We start from the raw sequence: 19868 nt of genomic DNA, 5'->3' as shown, positions 1-19868 counted from the left end.
TATATAAAAAAGGCCAAAAGTAGTGTTACAGGAGAGCTATAAATAAAGTGCATTGGAGTTTAAGAGAAAAGAACTAATGATAGAAAGCACAAGTCATGGGGAGACAGTTCAGCCAGCTTCCAGAGTTTCAGACGCACATACACACTCACACACACATAATCTGTCTGAAAAAGCTGAAAACCTCTACACAGGCTGAAACCAAGCTGCTGAGGCACTTTCTTTAACTTACACAGCATTTTTTAATTTTCACGAGTTACCAGCTATAAATGGGAAGATATTGGAAACTGGGTGCTCAATCTCCCAGGAAATTGGTCGGACGTGAGTATCAACTGTTCCTTTCAGATGAAGTTAATGCTCCCTTATTCATCGTACTACCTCCCACCGTTTTCTTATGCGCAACCTGCATGAGATCATTTATATCTGACCACTGTAGGCATCTGGGTTTATGACCCCTTCTCCAGACACACCGCTCACTGCTCTGTGACACACCACGTATTTTTAAGCATGCCTGTGTTTGCCTTTCACTTTGCCTAGAAAGGTCTTTGCTTTCTCCAGAAGCACTCCTACCCCACGTCGCTGCTTCAGTTCCTTTCACTAGCTGTCTCTGGCCACTCCCTCCACTGGGTCACCGCAGCAGTCTGGTCATACCTCAATTAAAACCTTAATCACACCGTGCGCACAAGTTTCTCTCCTCCGCTAGGACGTGAGTTCCTTGAAGCCAGCGGCCCACGCCTAGCTGATTTTTGTGTCCCCGGCTCCAAATCGCGGCCCTGCCCCTAAACACAGGCGTTCAGTACGTGCTGTACGCGTTTGCGGAAGTCAGTCTTCCTATTTTACCGCAAGCCTAGCCTGAACGATCTAATCGGCCTTAGAAGTGGGGCGCAGGCAGAAGCGCAGACGCGTCCAAACACCTGCATTCCGGCCGAGAAAAAGGCGCGCCCGAGCAGCCCAGCGAGTAAACGCTGCCGGGGGAAGTCCCGCGCCGCGATGCGGTCTCACCCGCTCAGGTTCCAACTCTCCCGAGATTCGGCCTGAGCGTCAGCCCCTCAGCCCAGATTTACGGCTTGCTTTCTGCTAGATTTACGCGGCCACGCGACGCTCCGGAGCGAGCTCTTCCGGCGCCGTGCCCCGGAAGCGGAAGTGTGACTTCCAATCTGTCAGAGTCGGAGTGTTGCCCAGTGGTCCTGCAATCTCGGGAAGTCGTCGTCGCTTCGTTTTTCCTGACTCTCGAGTGCTTCCCCCCAGGCGGGTGGGAGTGCAGAGACGGAAGTGCAAGATGAGCACCATGTTCGCGGACACGCTGCTCATCGTTTTTATCTCCGTGTGCACGGCTCTTCTCGCCGAGGGTGAGAGCGGCTGCTTCTCTGACGTTTGACCGGACCTCGAGGGGAGGGATCCTAGGCCCGGGGTCCCTCGCGCCACCAAGGGAGAGGTCGCGAGCCTTGCTTGCTTGCAGGGGTCACCTACTCCAGGGAATCTCGGGGTAACTCCTGGACAGGAGGGGGAGGAGTGGTGTGGCATCGATTACCGAAGTTTCTTGGTCTAGGGTAGATTTTCACTTGCATATGTGTAGACACCTTCATATCTTGCCGCGGTTGTTTTGGTTGAAGAGTCCGTTGTCTTACCATTTGCAAAAAGTTAACTACTGGTAAATATAAAGCAAAAAGTTGAAATCCCTCCTTACCCAACCACTAATAACAGCTTTTTGTGACCTTTCCAAACATTTCTCTATTAGCATGTTGCTTTTAATGTTTCAGGTATAACCTGGGTCCTGGTTTACAGGACGGACAAGTACAAGCGACTGAAGGCGGAAGTGGAAAAGCAGAGTAAGAAATGTGAGTGTGGCAACATCATTTAGAAATAGTTTCAACGTATCAAGCTCATTGAGTGCATGTTCACAGTAAATGTTTTAGGAGCACCAACTGATACAAAAACTTTACAGGAATACAAGGCGGAATCCGACCTGAAGTCTATTTAGAAATATAAGGTATTTATGCAAAATGTAGTACAAACTACAGTGAGAGGTGCACGTTATGTGCTGTGGTGGTTCTAAAGAAGAGATCTCATTCAGTTGTGAGGGGCCGTGGAAGCCTTTGTGATACAGATGGCCTGGCAGTCCTCCATGGATAGTTAGAATTTGGGTAGAGAATGAGATGGGGGAAGGAATTCCCAGGAAAGGAAATAGCATATGAGCAAAAATATGGAAATTTTAACAAGTAAGGTGTGTTTGGAGAACAACAGGTCATTATGATTGTATCAAGGTAAGTGGTCTCTTCAGGGGTAAGCCAAGTTTTGGTTGAGTGAGGAGGCTGAAGGAGTGTTTGAGGAAAAGGTTAAGAACAAGTAGAGTTTGTTGTCTTTGTATTAAAACAGGAATTCTACAGGACAAGCTGAGGAGGCTACTAGAGGTATCGTGTGAATGGTTCCTTATAGGCTTGATTTGGCTTTCAGTGTTCTTTTCTACCTTATAAAGATTAAATCTAACTTTTACATCTTAAAATTCATATGATTTTCTGCGTTCTATGACTTTTCTGTATGCCTTCATAAGACTTTAAAGTTTTTTTTCTTGCAATATCTCATTTGATCCACAAAACAACCATTGTGGTCAGTTGTATAAATATTATCATCTCTATAGAAGAGGAGATTGAGACTCAGAAAGGTTAAATGACATGCTAATGTTACAGAGAAGACAAAGAATTAGAAACCAAACTCAGGCTTTTTAAACTAAGTAACTGTTCCTTCACTTATTCAATGTTGATAATGCACCTCAACATATTTAAAACTAACCTTATTAGCTTTACCTTCACAAATGTGATTTTCTTCCAGGATTTCCCTGTTTGGTGAATGGTACCTCCATGCTTCCAATAGTGCAAGTCAGAAACCTTGGTACACTTTCTTCATTTGGCTTTCACACTCTCTTGGTTTTGCTTTTATCTTGCTTGTCATTCTTTTGTACTTTTCTTGTTGGTTCCTCTTCTTGACTTCCTGTGGTTGGGGGTGACCCAAAATTTCTTTTTTTCTTTACACTCACTCCCTTAGTGAACTCATTTATGTGCTGCTCTATTTGCCCATAACCCCCAAATATATCCCTAGCCTTCCCTCCTTAATGCATGATTCATATATCCAACTATTAGTTTGTCAGTTCCACTGGAGTGTTTACTATACATCTCAAACCCAACAAGTCCAAATTGACGCTTCTTTCTCACTTCCAAGGCTGCTTCATTTGTAGCCTTCACGATCTTGGTCAATGGCAGTTCTATCCTTCCAGTTGCTCAGGCCATAATCCTTGTGTAGTTATCTTCTCTTCTCTCATTACCCACATCCAATGCTGTTGGGCTGTCTTCAGATATATCCAGAATCTGACCATTTTTCATCACACTGATAACTACCATAGTCCAACCTACCATAATCTTTTGCATGATTATTGCAATAGCCTCCAACAAGTGTTCCTGTCTCCCTGTAGTCTGTTTCCAAGATAACAGCCAGAAAAACCCTTTTATTTTTTATTTATTTTTTGTGAGGAAGATCAGCGCTGAGCTAACATCCATGCTAATCCTCCTCTTTTTGCTGAGGACGACCGGCTCTGAGCTAACATCTATTGCCAATCCTCCTTTTTTCCCCCAAAGCCCCAGTAGATGGTTGTATGTCGTAGTTGCACATCCTTCTAGTTGCTGCATGTGGGACGCGGCCGCAGCATGGCCGGAGAAGTGGTGCGTTGGTGCGTGCCTGGGATCTGAACCCAGGCTGCCAATAGCGGAGCGCGCGCACGTAACCGCTAAGCCACGGGGCTGGCCCAGAAAAACCCTTTTAAAAGCCTGTCAGATCATGTCCCTCCTCTGCTCGTAACCCTATGATGGTGTCCCATTTTCACTCAGAGGAAAAGCCAGAGTCCTTAGAGTGGCCTACAGAGCTCCCCCTGTTACCGATCCGATATTCTTTCCCTCTCACTCACTCTACTCCACCCACACTGACTTGTTTTCTTTTCCTCATTACACATCAGCCACACTCCTGTGCTGGGACCTTTCTGATGGCTTTCTAATGTTCTAATAATAGAATATTCTTCTCTGATATCTTCTTAGCTAACCCTCATGTCTTCTTCAAATCTTTGTTCAAAGCTCACCTCAGTGAGTTTTTTTTTTTTCATAATTTTATTTATTTATTTATGTTCCCCCAAAGCCCCAGTAGATCGTTGTATGTCATAGCTGCACATCCTTCTAGTTGCTGTATGTGGGACGTGACCTCAGCATGGCCGGACAAGCGGTGCGTCAGTACGCACCTGGGATCCGAACCCAGGCCGCCAGCAGCGGAGCATGCGCACTTAACCGCTAAGCCATGGGGCCGACCCACCTCAGTGAGTTTTAACTTGACCACCCTATTGAAAACTGCAACCTGCCCACCCCCTGTACCGCTGCTGATCCTGATCACCCTTACCCTGCTCTATTGTTTTTCCCCACGGCTCTTATCACCTTCTTATATACCATATGATTTACTTATTTATGATGTTAATCTCCACCTGCTAGAATGGAAACTTCACCAGGGCAGGGTTCTTTTTTGTTGTTGTTGTTGTTCACTGGTGTGTCTCATGCACCTAGAATAGTGATTGGCCCCATAGTAAATGCTTAATAAATATTTATGGATTTGAATACTTTCTTCTCTCACCCTGTATGTGCAGTCCACTATCAAGACCTGTTACTATTGTCCTCCTGAATAGTTTTCAGTCTTTCCACATCTTTCCATTTCTGCCACCACCACCTAGTCTAAATGTCTATCATGTTTCATTTGATTTACTGCAATAGCCTTCTCATTGGTCTACCTGCAGCCACTCACATTTATTCCCTACAGTACATCTGGAATAATTTGTAAAAACACAAATCTGATTACGTTACTTGCCTTCTTAAAACATTCAATTTCTTCTCGTTGCTTTTAGGATAAAAGTGTGGCCTACAAGGTCCAGCGTGATCTGGTGCCTCCCTCCTTTCCCCTCCAACCGTATCTTGTGTCATGTTTTTCCTTGTTCTCTATTTTCTAGCCACTCAGGCCTTTTTTCCATTCTCTGGACTAGTCTTGCTTTTTCCTACTCTGGGGCTGGGCCTTTGTATTGGCTTTCCTTCTACCTGGGATAATTTTCCCTTCTCATTTTGTCTAGTAAACTTCTACTCATCCTTCAGATGTCCAAACTTTATTTAGTCTCCCAGGCAAGGTCAAATCTTCCTATCATGGGCTCCAATTTATCCATATACCCCTTCTTAGAGAACTTGTTATAATTACAATTTTACCTATATATGATTCTGATTATTAAAATAATGTCTGCTCCCCAACTAAAGTGTAATTTCTGTGATGGTAAAGACCATTGTATCTCTGGCACTTAACACAGTGCCTGACACAGATTAGATACTTCATAAAAGTGAGTTGAATAAATTCACTCTGTAGCATAACATCACATATGTTCTTTGTGAGAAATTGTTCTGCTATGATCATAAACTAGCTAGCCAGCATGCAATGGCATCCATATACAAATTTCTTCATGTCACATGTATCATTTAGTAGTCTTATGAAATACGAAACACATTTAGCTTCAAATTTGTTTGGGTGAATATTCTCATACCTTAAATATTTATATGAATATGAATTTTCTCTATAGATTTGGAGCTTCTTTAGTGGCCACACTAATTGCTTTGTCTCTGATTATCTGCATTATGAAAATAAATTAAGTCTCCTTCACTTTACACCTAAATGCAAAGTAATGTAGTTGCTAGGCAAAGCTTCCATAGTTGTATTTTTTTTTTTGAGGTAACATTGGTTTATAGCATTATATAAATTTCAAGTGTACATCATTATATTTTGATTTCTGTGTAGACTACATCATGTTCACCACCCAAAGACTAATTACCATCCATCACCATACACGTGTGTCCAGTCACCCCTTTTTCCTTCCTCCCTTTCCGTAACCACCAATCTAATCTCTGTATCTACGTGTTTGTTTGTTGTTGTTGTTGTTTTATCTTCTATTTATGAGTGAGATCATACAGCATTTCACTTTCTCCCTCTGACTTATTTCACTTAGCTTAATACTCTCGAGGTCTATCCATGTTGTGGCTAATGACCAGATTTCATCTTTTTTTATACCTCAGTATTATTCCATTGTGTGTATATACCACATCTTCTTTATCCATTCCTCCCTTCATGGGTACTTAGGTTGTTTCCAAGTCTTGGCTACTGTGAATAATGCTGCAGTGAACACAGGGGTGCATGTATCTTTATGCATTGGTGTTTTCACGTTCTTCAGATAAATACCCAGCAGTGGAATAGCTGGGTCATATGGTAGTTCTTTTCTTAAGTTTTTGAAGAATCTCCATATTATTTTCCATAGTGGCTACTCCTGTTTGCATTCCCACCGAGAGTATATGAGGGTTCCCTTTTCTCCACATCCTCTCCAACACTTGTTATTTCTTGTCTTGTTAATTATAGCCATTCTGATGGGTGTGAGGTGATATCTCATTGTGGTTTTGATTTGCCTTTTCCTAATAATTAGTGATGTTGAACATCTTTTCATATGCCTGTTGGCCATCTGTATATCTTCTTTGGAAAAATGTCTGTTAGATCTTTTGCCCACTTTTTAACTGGGCTGTTAGTTTTTTTGTTGTTGAAATGTATGAGTTCTTTCTATATGTTGGATATTAACCCCTTATCAGATATATGGTTTGCAAACATCTTCTCCCAATTTTTAGGTTCTTTTTTTTTTTTTTTTTTAATTTTATTTATTTATTTTTTTCCCCCAAAGCCCCAGTAGGTAGTTGTATGTCATAGCTGCACATCCTTCTAGTTGCTGTATGTGGGACACAGCCTCAGCATGGCTGGAGAAGCGGTGCGTCGGTGCGTGCCCGGGATCCGAACCCAGGCTGCCACCAATGGAGCGCACGCACTTAACCGCTAAGCCACGGGGCTGGCCCTAGGTTCTTTTTGTTTTGTTGATGGTTTCCTTTGCTGTGCAGGAGCTTTTTAGTTTAATGTAGTCCCATTTGTTTATTTTGTTTATTTCCCTTGCCTCATCAGACATGGTGTTTGAAAATATACTGCTAAGACTGATGTCGAAGAACGTACTGCCTACGTTTTCTTCTAGAAATTTTATGGTTCCAGGTCTTACATTCAAGTCTTTAATCCATTGTGAGTTAATTTTTGTGTATGGTGTAAGATAATGGTCTACTTTCATTCTTTTCCGTGTGACTGTCCGGTTTTCCCAACACCATTTATTGAAGAGACCGTCCTTTCCCCATTATATGTTCTTGACTCCTTTGTCGAAAATTAGGTATCCACAGATGTGTGGGTTTATTTCTAGGCTCTCAATTCTGTTCCATTGATCTGTGTGTCTGTTTTTGTGCCAGTACCATGCTGTTTTATTACTGTAGCTTTGTAGTGTATTTTGAAATCAGGGAGTGTGAGACCTCCAGCTTTCTTCTCTTTTCTCAGGATTCCTTTGGCTCTTTGGGGTCTTTTGTTGTTCCATATAAATTTTAGGATTCTTTGTTCTATTTCTGTGAAAAATGTCATTGGAACTTTGATAGGGATTGCTTTGAATCTGCAGAGTGCTTTAGTAGTATGGACATTTTAACTATGTTAATCCTTCCAATCCAAGAACACAGAATATCTTTCCATTTCTTTGTGTCTTCTTTGGTTTCTTTAAACAATGCTTTATAGTTTTCAGTGTACAAGTCTTTCAATTCTTTGGTTAAATTTATTCCTAGGTATTTTATTCTTTTTGTTGCAATTATAAATGGGATTGTATTCTTAATTTCTCTTTCTGCTTCTTCGTTGTTAATGTATAGAAATGCAACTGATATTTGTATGTTGATTTTGTATCCTGCAACTTTACTGTATTCATTTATTATTTCTAATAGTTTCTTGGTGGATTCTTTAAGGTTTTCTATTGTGAAATCATGTCATTTGGAACTAGTGACAATTTTACATCTTTGTTTCCAATTTGAATCCCTTTTATTTTTCTTGCTTGATTGCCCCGGCTAGGACTTCCAATACTTTGTTAAGTAAGAGTGGTGAAAGTGGGCATCCTTGTCTGGTTCCTGTTCTTAAAGGGATAGCTTTCAGTTTTTCTCCACTGAATATTATATTAACTGTGGGTGTGTCATATATGTCCTTTATTATATTGAGGTACTTTCCTTCTATACCCTTTTTATTCAGAGTTTTTATCATAAATGGTTGCTGTATCATGTCAAATGCTTTCTCTGCATCTATTGAGATGATCGTGTGATTTTTATTAATTTTGTTAATGTGGTGTATCATGTTGATTGATTTGCAGATGTTGAACCATCCCTGCATCCCTGGAATAAATCCCACTTGATCATAGTGTATGATCTTTTTAATGTCTTGTTGTATTTGATTTGTTAGTATTTTGTTGAAGATTTTTGCATCAATTTTTATCAGTGATATTGGCCTGTAATTTTCTTTTTTTCTGTTGTCCTTATCTGGTTTTGGTATTGGGGTAATGTTGACCTCCTGGAATCACTTAGGAAGCTTCCCTTCCTCTTCAGTTTTTTGGAAGAGTCTGAGAAGGGTAGGTATTAAGTCTTCTTTGAATGTTTGGTAGAATTCACCAGCGAAGCTGTCTGGTCCTGGACTTTTATTTTGGGGGAAGTTTTTGCTTACTGTTTGGATCTCCTTACTGGTCATTGGTCTATTCAAATTCTCTATTTATTATTGATTCAGTTTTGAAAAGTTGTATGATTCTAAGAATTTGTCCATTTCTTCTAGATTATCCAGTTTGTTGGGGTATAGCTTTTCATAGTATTCTCTTATAATCTTTTGTATTTCTGATGTGTCTGTTGTATTCTTCTCTTTCATTTCTGATTTTATTTGAGCCTTCCTTCTTTTTTTCTTGATGAGTCTACCTAAAGGTTTGTCAATTTTGTTTATCTTTTCAAAGAACCAGCTCTTAGTTTCATTAATTTTTTCTTTTTTTCTTGGTGAGGAAGATTAGCCCTGAGCTAACATCTGTTGCCAATCTTCTTCTTTTTAGTGAGGAAGATAGGCTCTAAGCTAACATCTGTGCCCGTTTTCCTCTATTTTGTATATGGGATGCTGCCACAGCATGGCTTGATGAGCAGTGCGTCGGTCCATGCCCAGGATTCGAACCTGCGAACCTTGGCCGCCGAAGCGGAGCACACGAACTTAACCACTACACCACTGGGCTGGCCCCTTTTCTTTTGTTTTTTTACTCTCTATTTCATTTATTTCTGCTCTGATTTTTATTATTTCCTTCCTTCTACTGATTTTGGGCTTTATTCTTCTTTTCCTAGTTCCTTTAGGTTCACTTTTAGATTGTTTATTTGAGATTTTTCTTGTTTGTTGAGGTAGGCCTGTATTGCTGTAAACTTCTTAGTACCACTTGTGCTGTGTACCATAAATTTTGTCATGTCGTATTTCCATTTTCATTTGTCTCCAGCTATTTTTTGATTTCTCGTTTGGTTTCTTCATTGACCCAATAGTTGTTCGGTAACGTTTTGTTTAATCTCCACATATTCTTGGCTTTTCCAGGTTTCTTCTTGTAGTTGATTTCTAGTTTCATACTGTTTGTAGTCAGAAAATATATTTGGTATTATTTCAGTCTTCCTAAATTTATTGAGACTTGTTTTGTATCCTAATATGTGATCTATCCTGGAAAATGTTCCATGTGCATTTGACATGAATGTGTATTCTGCTGTTTTTGCATGGAATGTTCTGTATATATCTACAAGTCCATCTGATCCAATGTGTCAGTTAAGGCCAGTGTTTCCTTATTGATCTTCTATTTGGATGATCTATCCATTGATGTAAGAGAAGTGTTAAAGTCCCCTACTATAATTGTGTTGTTGTCTATTTCTCCTTTTATGTCTGTTATAATTGCTTTATATATTTAGGTGCTCCTATATTGGGTGCATAGATATTTGCAAATGTTATATCCTCCTGTTGGATTGTTTGCTTTGTCATTATGTAGTGCCTTTCTTTATCTCTTGTTAAAGTTTTTGTTTTAAAGTCTATTTTGTTGGTATAAATATTGCTACCTCAGCTTTCTTTTCATTGCTATTTGCATGGGGTATCTTTTTCCATCCCTTCACTTTCACTTTGTGAGTGTCTTTAGGTCTGAAGTGTGTCTCTTATATGCAGCATTTATGTGGGTCTTGTTTTGTTTATCCAATCAGCCACCCTGTGTCTTTAGATTGGAGCATTTAGTCCATTGACATTTAAAGTAGCTATTGATAAGTATATACTTATTGCCATTTTGTTACTTTTTTTCTAGGTGTTTTAGTAGTTCTTCTCTGTTCCTTTCTTCTTCTCTTGCTCCCTGCCCTTGTGGTTTGATGGCTTTCTTTAGTGTTATGTTTGAGTTGCTTTCTTTTAATTTTTTGTGTATGTATTATAGGTTTCTGGTTTGTGATTACCATGAGGTTCATGTATAATAACCTATGTAAATAGCGATCTGTATTAAGTTGATGGTCTTTTAAGTTTGACTTCTTGCTGAAAGTTCTACTCTTTTACTCCTCTCCCCCGACGTTTTATGTTCTTGATATCGTGTTTAACTTCTTTGTGTGTGTGTGTCTATTACCCTCTTATCATGGAAATAGATAATTTTAGAACTTTCGTCTTTTTTTTTTTTAATTTTTTTTGTGTGTGTGAGGAAGATTAGCCCTGAGCTAACATCTGTTGCCAATCCTCCTCTTTTTACTGAGGAAGATTGGCCCTAGACTAACATCTGTGCCCATCTTCCTCTACTTTATGTGGGACACTGCCACAGCATGGCTTGATAAGCGGTGCGTTGGTCCGCGCCTGGGATCTGAACCTGTGAACCCTAGGCCACCAAAGCGGAGTGTCCAAACTTAACTGCTATGCCACTGGGCTTGCCCCAGTACTTTTGTCTTTTGGTCTTCGTATGAGCTTCATAGGAGGTTGATCTGCTACCTTTACTGTATATTTGCCTTACTAGTGATTTTATTTATTTTTTTGGTAATTTTCTTATTCCTGTTTGTGGTTTTTTCTTTTTCACTTAAGTAAGTCCCTGAGCATTTCTTGTAAGGCTGGTTTATTGGTGATAAACTCCTTCAATTTCTGCTTGTCTGGAAAACTCTTTATCTTTCCTTCCATTCTGAATGATAACCTTGCAGAGTAGAGTATTGTTGGCTGTAGGTTTTTTCTTTCAGCACTTTAAATATATCATGCCACTGCCTTCCAACCTGTAAGGTTTCTGCTGAGAAGTCAGCTGATAGCCTTATGGGGTTTCCTTTGTATGTAAGTTGTTGCCTTTCTCTTGTAGCTTTTAGGATTCTCTCTTTATATTTTTTTTGTTGTTTGTTTGTTTTGTTTTGTTTTTTTTGAGGAAGATCAGCCCTGAGCTAACATCCATGCCAATCCTCCTCTTTTTGCTGAAGAATACCGGCCCTGAGCTAACATCTGTTGCCAATCCTCCTGCTTTTATTTTTCCCCCATCTCCCCAAAGCCCCAGTAGATAGTTGTACGTCATAGTTGCACATCCCTCTAGTTGCTATTATGTGGGATGCCGCCTCAGCATGGCCGGACCTAAAGACTGCGCAGTGCGTCAGTGCACACCCGGGATCCGAACCCAGGCCGTCAGTAGTGGAGCGCGCGCACTTAACTGCTAAGCCACAGGGCCGGCCCCTCTCTTTATCTTTAATTCTTGACATTTTAATTGTAACGTGTCTTGATGTGGGCCTCTTTGGGTCATTCTTGTTTGGTGCTCTCTGTGCTTCCTGTACCTGGATGTCTGTTTCCTTCTTTAGGTTAGGAAAGTTTTCAGCTATTATTTTTTCAAATAGATTCTCTGCCCCTTTGTCTCTCTCTTCTTCTGGGACACCTATTATACGGATGTTAGTGTGCTTGATGTTGTCCCAGAGGTCCCTTAGACTATCCTCTTCCTTTTTAATTCTTTTTTATTTTTTCTGTTTAGCTTGGGTGATTTCCCCTAATCTTTCTTATAGCTCTCTGATCTGTTCTTCTGAATCTTCTGCTCTGCTACTGATTCCCTCTAGTGAATTTTTCATTTCCGTTATTGTGTTCTTCAGTTCTCATTAGTTCTTTTTTATATTTTCCAGTTCTTTCTTGAGGTTCTCACTGTGTTCATCTATTCCTCTCCCAAGATCAGTGAGCATCCTTATGACTATTAGTTTGTACTCTTTATCAGGTAGATTGTTTATCTCTGTTTCATTGAGTTCTTTTTCTGAGGATTTGTCCTGTTCCCTTATTTGGAACATATTCCTTTTTCTCCTCATTTTGCCTATTTCTCTGTGCTTGTGTCTGTGTATTAGGTAGATCAGATATGTCTCCCTATCTTGTGGAAGTGGCCTTATGTAAGAGATGCCTTATGAGGCCCAGCAGCGTGCTTACCTCTCATCACCGGTTCCAAATGTTCCAGGAGTGTCCCATGTGTGGGCTACATGTGTCTTTCTGTTGTGGCAGGGTTGCTCTTACTGCAGGTGCCCAGGGAGGCTAGGCTGTCCCCCTGGCCAGCTGGTTGTAAGGTTCAGCTGTGTGCAGCTGCTTTGTTCCCTTTAGTCACTTTATTGGGTGGGGGAAGCCCCAGCATAGTTGGCTACAAGGTCTAATATCACACACCTACTGCTATTTTGCTGTTGAGTAGGCCCCCAGTGTGGCTGGTTGTTAGGCTTAGGGGCTCACAGTTGCTGTAGGGCTCCAGCCTGCAAGGCTCTTGTCAGCTCTTTCAGGATTGCAGCTGGGTGGGGCCTGCCCCAGGTGTGGCAGCACACAGTTGTTTCAGGCATTGGAAGGTGGGATAGAACCCCTATGTGGCTGTTTGAGAAGCCCAAGTCTGCTGCAGCTGACACACCCCACTGCCCACAGGCTCACACATCCAGTCAATGCAGTCCTGCCCTTTGTGCACGCCCCGTCTCGCTGAAACGGACCCGTTCACCCTGCTGCACAGGTCCCACACACCCTGCCTGTGTGGGCCCACAAGTTGCCCAAGGACTTGCTGGTGAGTGGGGCCAGTGCCTAGTGTAGGCTGCCTGCCCTGGTTAAGCTGGATTAAATTGGTGCCCTCGTGGATGGGGCAAACCTCTGCGCTAACAGGCCAGGGGAAGAACTCCAATGGCGTCTACCAGCATCTGTGTTGGCACTCCTGTACTAGGTCACAGTAACGGCTGCTGCCAATGTCTCAGTCCCTGGGAAGGTGGTCCCAGCCACCCCCTGCCTCCCTGAGATGTGCCCAGAGCCTATCAAGTGAGTCTCTTTCACCAAAGGACTGTGTGTCTTTCTTTCTGGTGACTTTGTGTTGCTTTCTGGAATGAGTGAGTTTGTATGTGGGCCTTTTAAGAGCAGGCTTTTCTTTACCTTATATCTGATAGCTTTTCTGGGGGTATTCCTCGTTGTTTTTAATAGCCAGCAAAGCCAGATATTACAACACTCGTCTCGGTTGTGCAAGAAACTCGGTTGAGTTCAAAAGCTGCTTATTTTGGCAAAGCTTTCCCTCTCAGATCCCCCGCTCCTCCAGGAAAAGCTTCGTAACTTAAGGTTGCTCCCAGCCGTGAAGCGCTGCAGCTAGAATGTGGCTTTTTCCTCTCCAGGAAGGTATTTCTGCCTCTTCCACCTCAGTCAGAGCTGTCCATTGTGAGGCTTCTTTTTATCCAGTTTCCAGTTCTCTCTCAGGGGTAATTGTTCCAAGGGTAGTTGTAAATTTGTTGTGTCCATGGGAGGAAGTGATTTCAGAGACCTCTATGCCAGCGTCTTCCCAGCAATGGAATATACTTGTAATTTTTAATATAATTTTTTAATGCGCTTGCTTTGAAGACAAGTATGAGGTAGGTTGATGATGATTGGAATGACTCATGGTATTTCTTTTTTTTGTGGGGGGCCCAAGGAGGAAGATTAGCCCTGAGCTAACATTGTTGCCAATCCTCCTCTTTTTTTGCTGAGGAAGATTGGCCCTGGGCTAACATCTGTACCCGCCTTCCTCTACTTTATGTGGGATGCCGCCACAGCATGGCTTGACAAGCAGTGTGTCGATCTCTGCCCAGGATCTGAACCTGCGAACCCCGGGTCGCCAAAGCAGAGCATGCAAACTTAACCATTACGCCGCCAGGCCAACCTTCATGGTATTTCTTATGGTCTTAGGTCCTGTAGTTTAGGTAATCTATCAAAACTCAGTAGGGATGTATTATTTTCATTTATGTGATCAGTTGGCACATTTGATTGCTTGCTGGGTATAGAGTTTACCATGGTAAGTGCAATACAAGATGAATGGGCATAGATTCTGTGTTCTAGATATTTATAATCAAATGGACAACTATTATATTTAGCATGGGAGATATTTAACAGGAAGAAACAAGGTAGGGGTTGGCCCTGTGGCATAGTGGTTACGTTCAGCATGCTCTGCTTCGGTGGCCCGGGTTTGCGGGTTCGGATCCTGGGCGTGGACCTACACCACTCATCAGCTGTGCTGTGGCGGTGACCCACATATAAAGTGGAGGAAGATTGGCACATATGTTAGCTCAAGGCTAATCTTCCTCAAGCCAAAAAAAGAAAGATTAGCAACAGATGTTAGCTCCGGGCTAATCTTCCTCAGCAAAAAAAAAAGAAATAAGGTAAATTTCCTCTTTGAAAAAATGTCCTGACTGCAAATATATAATCTCTTCTGACATTCTGTATCCAGAAATTGATATGACTCTGGGCAAGAAAAGTTTGTAGGGCTTTGGAGGAATACAAAAAAATGTAAATAGATTTGAATCAGCATTAGATGTAGATTTCTTTTCTTATGCTGATCTAATCCTTGGCGTTATTTGGAGAATACTAGTATTATCTAAAAAGCTGTCCTACAGTGGTAGGGCCTTTGATGAAAGATGGTTTCTTAAAGGTACCAGTTTAGGGGGCTGGCCCGGTGGCGTAGTGGTTAAGTTCGAATGCTCTGCTTTGGTGGCCTGGGGTTTATGGGTTTGGATCACAGGCGCAGACCTACACACTGCTTGTCAAGCCACACTGTGGCAGCATCCCGCACACAAAATAGAGGAGGACTGGCACAGATGTTAGCTGTTAGCTCAGTGACAATCTTCCTTACAAAAACAAAAGAAAGTACCAATTTAGTTGATTCAGGGGGTCTCTAGACTTAGAGATGTGCTCTAAATATTAGCAGGTCTCCTTTCTTTGTGTTACTGTTGTAATATAGACTAATGAAAGAGCGTTCCAGTAAATGAGAACTATTAAAGTATATATAATCAATTCTTGTAACAAAATTATTTATTTGACAACATTTAAGTACAAATTATTTGAAGTATGAATTATTTCTGTTGTTTGCAGTGAAACAGGATAAAGCTTTTAGAATAATTTATAAACTGTTTGACAGAACTCTGAAATTCAGAATGCAGCAATACCAGGTCATGAGCAAAAATGTGTTTCATAATAGACATCTTTTATTTTTGTCAACCCTTACATCTCTACTTCGTTATGGGGTGAGTTTCTGTGAATAAATATCAACACAAAAGAGTTTCTTCGCAACCTCATGAGGTTAGAAAAACATTAGATTAAGTTATCTTATCCGTAGAAAAGATTTATCTAGTCTCAATCCAGTCTGCTAGAAGACCAGGTTAATGTTCATAGTATCATCTTGTGTTTCTATTCTCTCACCATCTATCTTTTTTTTTTGCCCTTGTTTTTTTTTGTTTTGTTTTGTTTTTTGTGTTTTTTTTTAAGATTTTATTTATTTATTTTTTTCCCCCCAAAGCCCCAGTAGACAGTTGTATGTCACAGCTGCACATCCTTCTAGTTGCTGTATGTGGGACGCGGCCTCAGCATGGCCGGGGAAGTGGTGCGCAGGTGCACGCCCGGGATCCAAACCCGGGCCGCCAGCAGCGGAGCGCGCGCACTTAACCGCTAAGCCACGGGGCCGGCCCTGCCCTTGTTTTTTATGCAGTCATGGTTAAATGCTAAGTGGTTGTGTTATAGTCCTTCCGGGATGGGAGACAAATATTTTTTGTTTCTTTGGTTAACAATAGTGATAAAGAGTAAAACACTCAATGTTTTCTGTCCATTTTATCTGTTAAAATGTTATTTCTAAAACATCTTATAGAATTTGACTTAATTTCCTGTTATGATCTCATACTAGTATGTTCATTCTAAATCTTTTTTTCTTCCCATTTATATATGTCATGTTTTATTTTGTTTTTTATTTTTATTTTTTTTGTGAGGATGACCAGCCCTGAGCTAACATCCAATGCCAATCCTCCCCTTTTTTGCTGAGGAAGACCAGCCCTGGGCCAACATCCATGCCCATCTTCCTCCACTTTATATGGGACGCTACCACAGCATGGCTTAACAAGCGCGCCCAGGATCCGAACCGGTGAACCCCAGGCCGCCGCAGCGGAGTGCGCACACTTAACCACTTGCGCCACCGGGCCGGCCCCATGTGTTTTATTTTTTTATCTACCTAGAAAAATACCTGTTACTTAGACATTCAACATATATCTTCACACGGACACATTTTATTTTAGCCAGCAGTTTATCATTTCATTTGCAATATTGGAGTCAAATTGAATTTTACATCTATTTGATAAAGCAGTAATACCAATTTTGCTTTTAGAATTCAGGCAGCATACTTATTATACTAATGGAAAGTGTCCTACCTGCCAATTCTCTTTAATGCAACTTTTAGAAATTATACATGTACTGTACTGTTTGCTAGTAAAGGAAGTACACTAAGATAATATATGGAACAAATAATATAAATAAACTAAGTAAAGGTAATTTTTGACATATCTATTCCTAGTCCATTCGTAGGTGATTAAAGATAGTAAATATAAATATATTATGCTATTCCTCCTCAAAAGTTTACTGTTAGTCTATCATCATATTAATTGAAATGCATCAAAAAATGTTGGTCTTAGCGCTTTTGGGTCTCCTGATCTTCCTATGCTGTGCGTATGTCTATCTTGCCAATTTTCTATACTATAATTGTTATTTGATTATCTGATCACACTAGGTTGCTCTCTAGAGGGCAAGGATCATGTTTATCTTTTTTTCTACCTAGAATAGTGCCTGTTACTTAGGCAGCCAGTAACTGAATGAATGAATTGCTACCTTCTGTAGTGAACATGAGAATGGAACTACAATTTACGTTGTTATCTGAGAGAGCAGAATTTGAAAATAGTGCTTAGACTCTGTCTAAGGCAGCACCCTCAGCTGATGGTCTGAATATCATCTCAGTTTTGATTATAATTGTGTCCTTATTCAGTCTTTTACGGGTATTTGATTAATGATGCTTTTAATATTGCTGTTTTAGTCTTAGAATGTTGTGTCTACTGTTTACTGTCAGCAGGTATGGGAGCATACCAATTGACTTAATCATGATCGTAGTCAAAGTCAATGTGTAACTTTATTGTAGGTTTCTTTCAGTGGTTCAGCTTTGATAAAGTACATTTTGTTTCTATAGCATAATGCATAATTAATATGTACTGTGTCACTGTGTTGTTTACAGTGGAAAAGAAGAAGGAAACAATAACAGAGTCAGCTGGTCGACAACAAAAAAAGAAAATAGGTAAGATGAATTATTGGTACAAAAAAATTTACATTTTCTTGGAAAAAATAAATTCTTAGATGATGAAAATATAATAAAGTTGTTGATAGTGGTAACTCATGTTTGTATAATTTTATGGTTTATGAAGCACTTGTATACATTGTCTTACTTGATTCTCTCAGCCATTTTATAGGACAAGTTCAAGCAATTGCTCCTTTTTGCTCTTAGCTTTGAAATTTCAGTTTTAGTAAAATGACGTTCACCGTTGTGGCTTTTGAGCTTGGCTGAGGGTTCTTGGCATAGTTGGTAAAAGTGTATTGTTTTTCATATCTGAGATGGTTATTTCCAGTTACGTCTGAGTTACTTGTATTTATTGTTGCCATGGCTTCCATACTGGGAATTCGCTGGTGATGGAAATCTACCAAGGAGTAGGAAATTTTCTGCGTAATAATTTTTATCTAGTCTGAAAAATAACGATGTTTTTGGGTTTTCAGTGTAATTTAGAATTTAATTACAGAATATAATTCTGTTCCAAAAAGACAATTTATAAATGATTAGATGTGATTTGTAGTCATACTTTTGTGATGCTTCCTGATTCTGAAATCAGGAAAAAATAGTGAAATTGTGTATTTGATTCAGAAACTATGTCTCCATACCTAGGTTACTGCTCTTATATCCCAGGAGAGAATTCTACCAGGCTGGACTATGCCAATGTCCTATTCTGAGTAAAGCTTTTCAGTTTACTGTAGGGGTATCAGATGTTTTTAAGTGGCCTACTCATTTAGTTCTGAGGCAAGATGCTATGGTACATCTACTTTGTATGTGTCAGTCACTCTTGTAGGCACTGAAGAAACGAAGTAGAAAAAAAATCTGTCTTTAGAAGGTCTGTCTAGAGAGGGAAAACAGACCAGTGCAGTATGGTAAATACTTTTGTAGAGGTATATTCTGAGTGTTATAAAAGTAAAGAGAAAGGATATCCAAATCAACCTAGGGGATCAGGTTTTCTTGAAGAGATAATGCTGTAGCTGAATCTTGAAGCTTTATTGTGAATTAGCTAAATAAAAACATAAATAAATAAAATACTAGTCAGTATTTATTGAGCACTTACCATCTGTATCACTCTGAGGTAAGCACTTTACATATTTTTTAATTCTCTTAATCAGTGTATGTGGTAGTGAACAGTGTTACCTCATTTTTATAGAATAGAAAACTGAGGCTTAAATTCACTTGCTCCTGGGGCCGGCCCTGTGGCTTAGCGGTTAAGTGCGCGTGCTCTGCTACTGGCGGCCCAGGTTCGGATCCCAGGCGTGCACCGACGCACCACTTGTCCAGCCACGCTGAGGCGACGACCCACATACAGCAACCAGAAGGATGTGCAACTATGACATACAACTATCTACTGGGGCTTTGGGGAGAAAAAGGGAAAAAAAGGAGGAGGATTGGCAATAGATGTTAGCTCAGGGCCGCTCTTCCTCAGCAAAAAGAGGAGGATTGGCATGGATGTTAGCTCAGGGCTGATCTTCCTCACACGCACAAAAAAAATAATAACTTGCTCTTGCTCATTCAGTGCTATGATGGGATTAAGTCAGTGGTAGAGAAGGGGTTTGAACCTGGTCATTTTGTGACTTTAGAATCCACGTTTTTAAGCTCTTTGCATTCCAGGCAGAAGGATAGACATGTGCCAAAGTGTAGAGGGATCAAATAGCAAGGTATATACCTGGAACTATAAATAATTTAGTACAACAAATAGAAGAAGGTATGTGTAAAGTATAGGCAGATGAGGCTAGAGAAATAAGTAGAGCCTAGTACATAAAATCCTTATAAATTAAACTAAGGTAAGGAGTTTAACTTGTATCCAGAAGGCTTCCCATAACCATTAAGGGATTTAAACAGGGGAGTGACATCCAGTGTTAAGGAAGACAACTCTGGCAATAGTTTGAAGGATAAATTGGAGAGGGGATCATTCTGGAGGTAGGGAAATCATGAAGCTTGTTAAGTATCCCAGGCATAAAAATGGCAAGAATCTGAACTTAGGCAGTGGCAGTGGAAATGGAGTAGATGGTACAGATTCAACAGATATAGAGGAGGTGGGAGTAAGCGGACTTGATGACTGTTTAGATGTAGGATATGGAGAGACACGAGTCTGGGAAGAACCCCAGATTTTTGATTTGGAGAGAAAATATTGGAAGAGTAGCAGATTGTCATGGAGAAGAAAAGAGAAGATGATTTCAGGTTTGAACATGTTGGATTTGAAGTGCCTGTGTGACAGTAGGGTGGAAATATTTGGTACAGTTGGATGTATGGTTTTGAAGCTGGCAGAGAGAGAAAGGCTACAAATAGATTTTAG

General features: G+C 40.5%; 1 protein-coding gene across 1 annotated transcript in view; it reads left to right on the top strand.

The window, feature by feature from the left end:
* Positions 1–1151: 1151 nt before the first annotated feature.
* The window catches only part of TMCO1 (transmembrane and coiled-coil domains 1), a 58198-nt gene continuing 39481 nt past the window's right edge, over positions 1152–19868 (top strand). Inside the window, exons 1-3 of the mRNA XM_058539723.1 lie at positions 1152–1346; positions 1758–1835; positions 17483–17542. Coding sequence (XP_058395706.1) covers positions 1277–1346; positions 1758–1835; positions 17483–17542 — 208 coding nt within the window. The 5' untranslated portion in view covers positions 1152–1276. The remainder of the gene's footprint in view (positions 1347–1757; positions 1836–17482; positions 17543–19868) is intronic.

The sequence above is a fragment of the Diceros bicornis genome, chromosome 4 (assembly GCF_020826845.1).
Source record: "Diceros bicornis minor isolate mBicDic1 chromosome 4, mDicBic1.mat.cur, whole genome shotgun sequence".
NCBI classification, from domain to species: Eukaryota; Metazoa; Chordata; class Mammalia; order Perissodactyla; family Rhinocerotidae; genus Diceros; species Diceros bicornis.
Note: the sequence above shows the minus strand (reverse complement) of the source record. Positions and strands in the feature narration are given on the sequence as shown.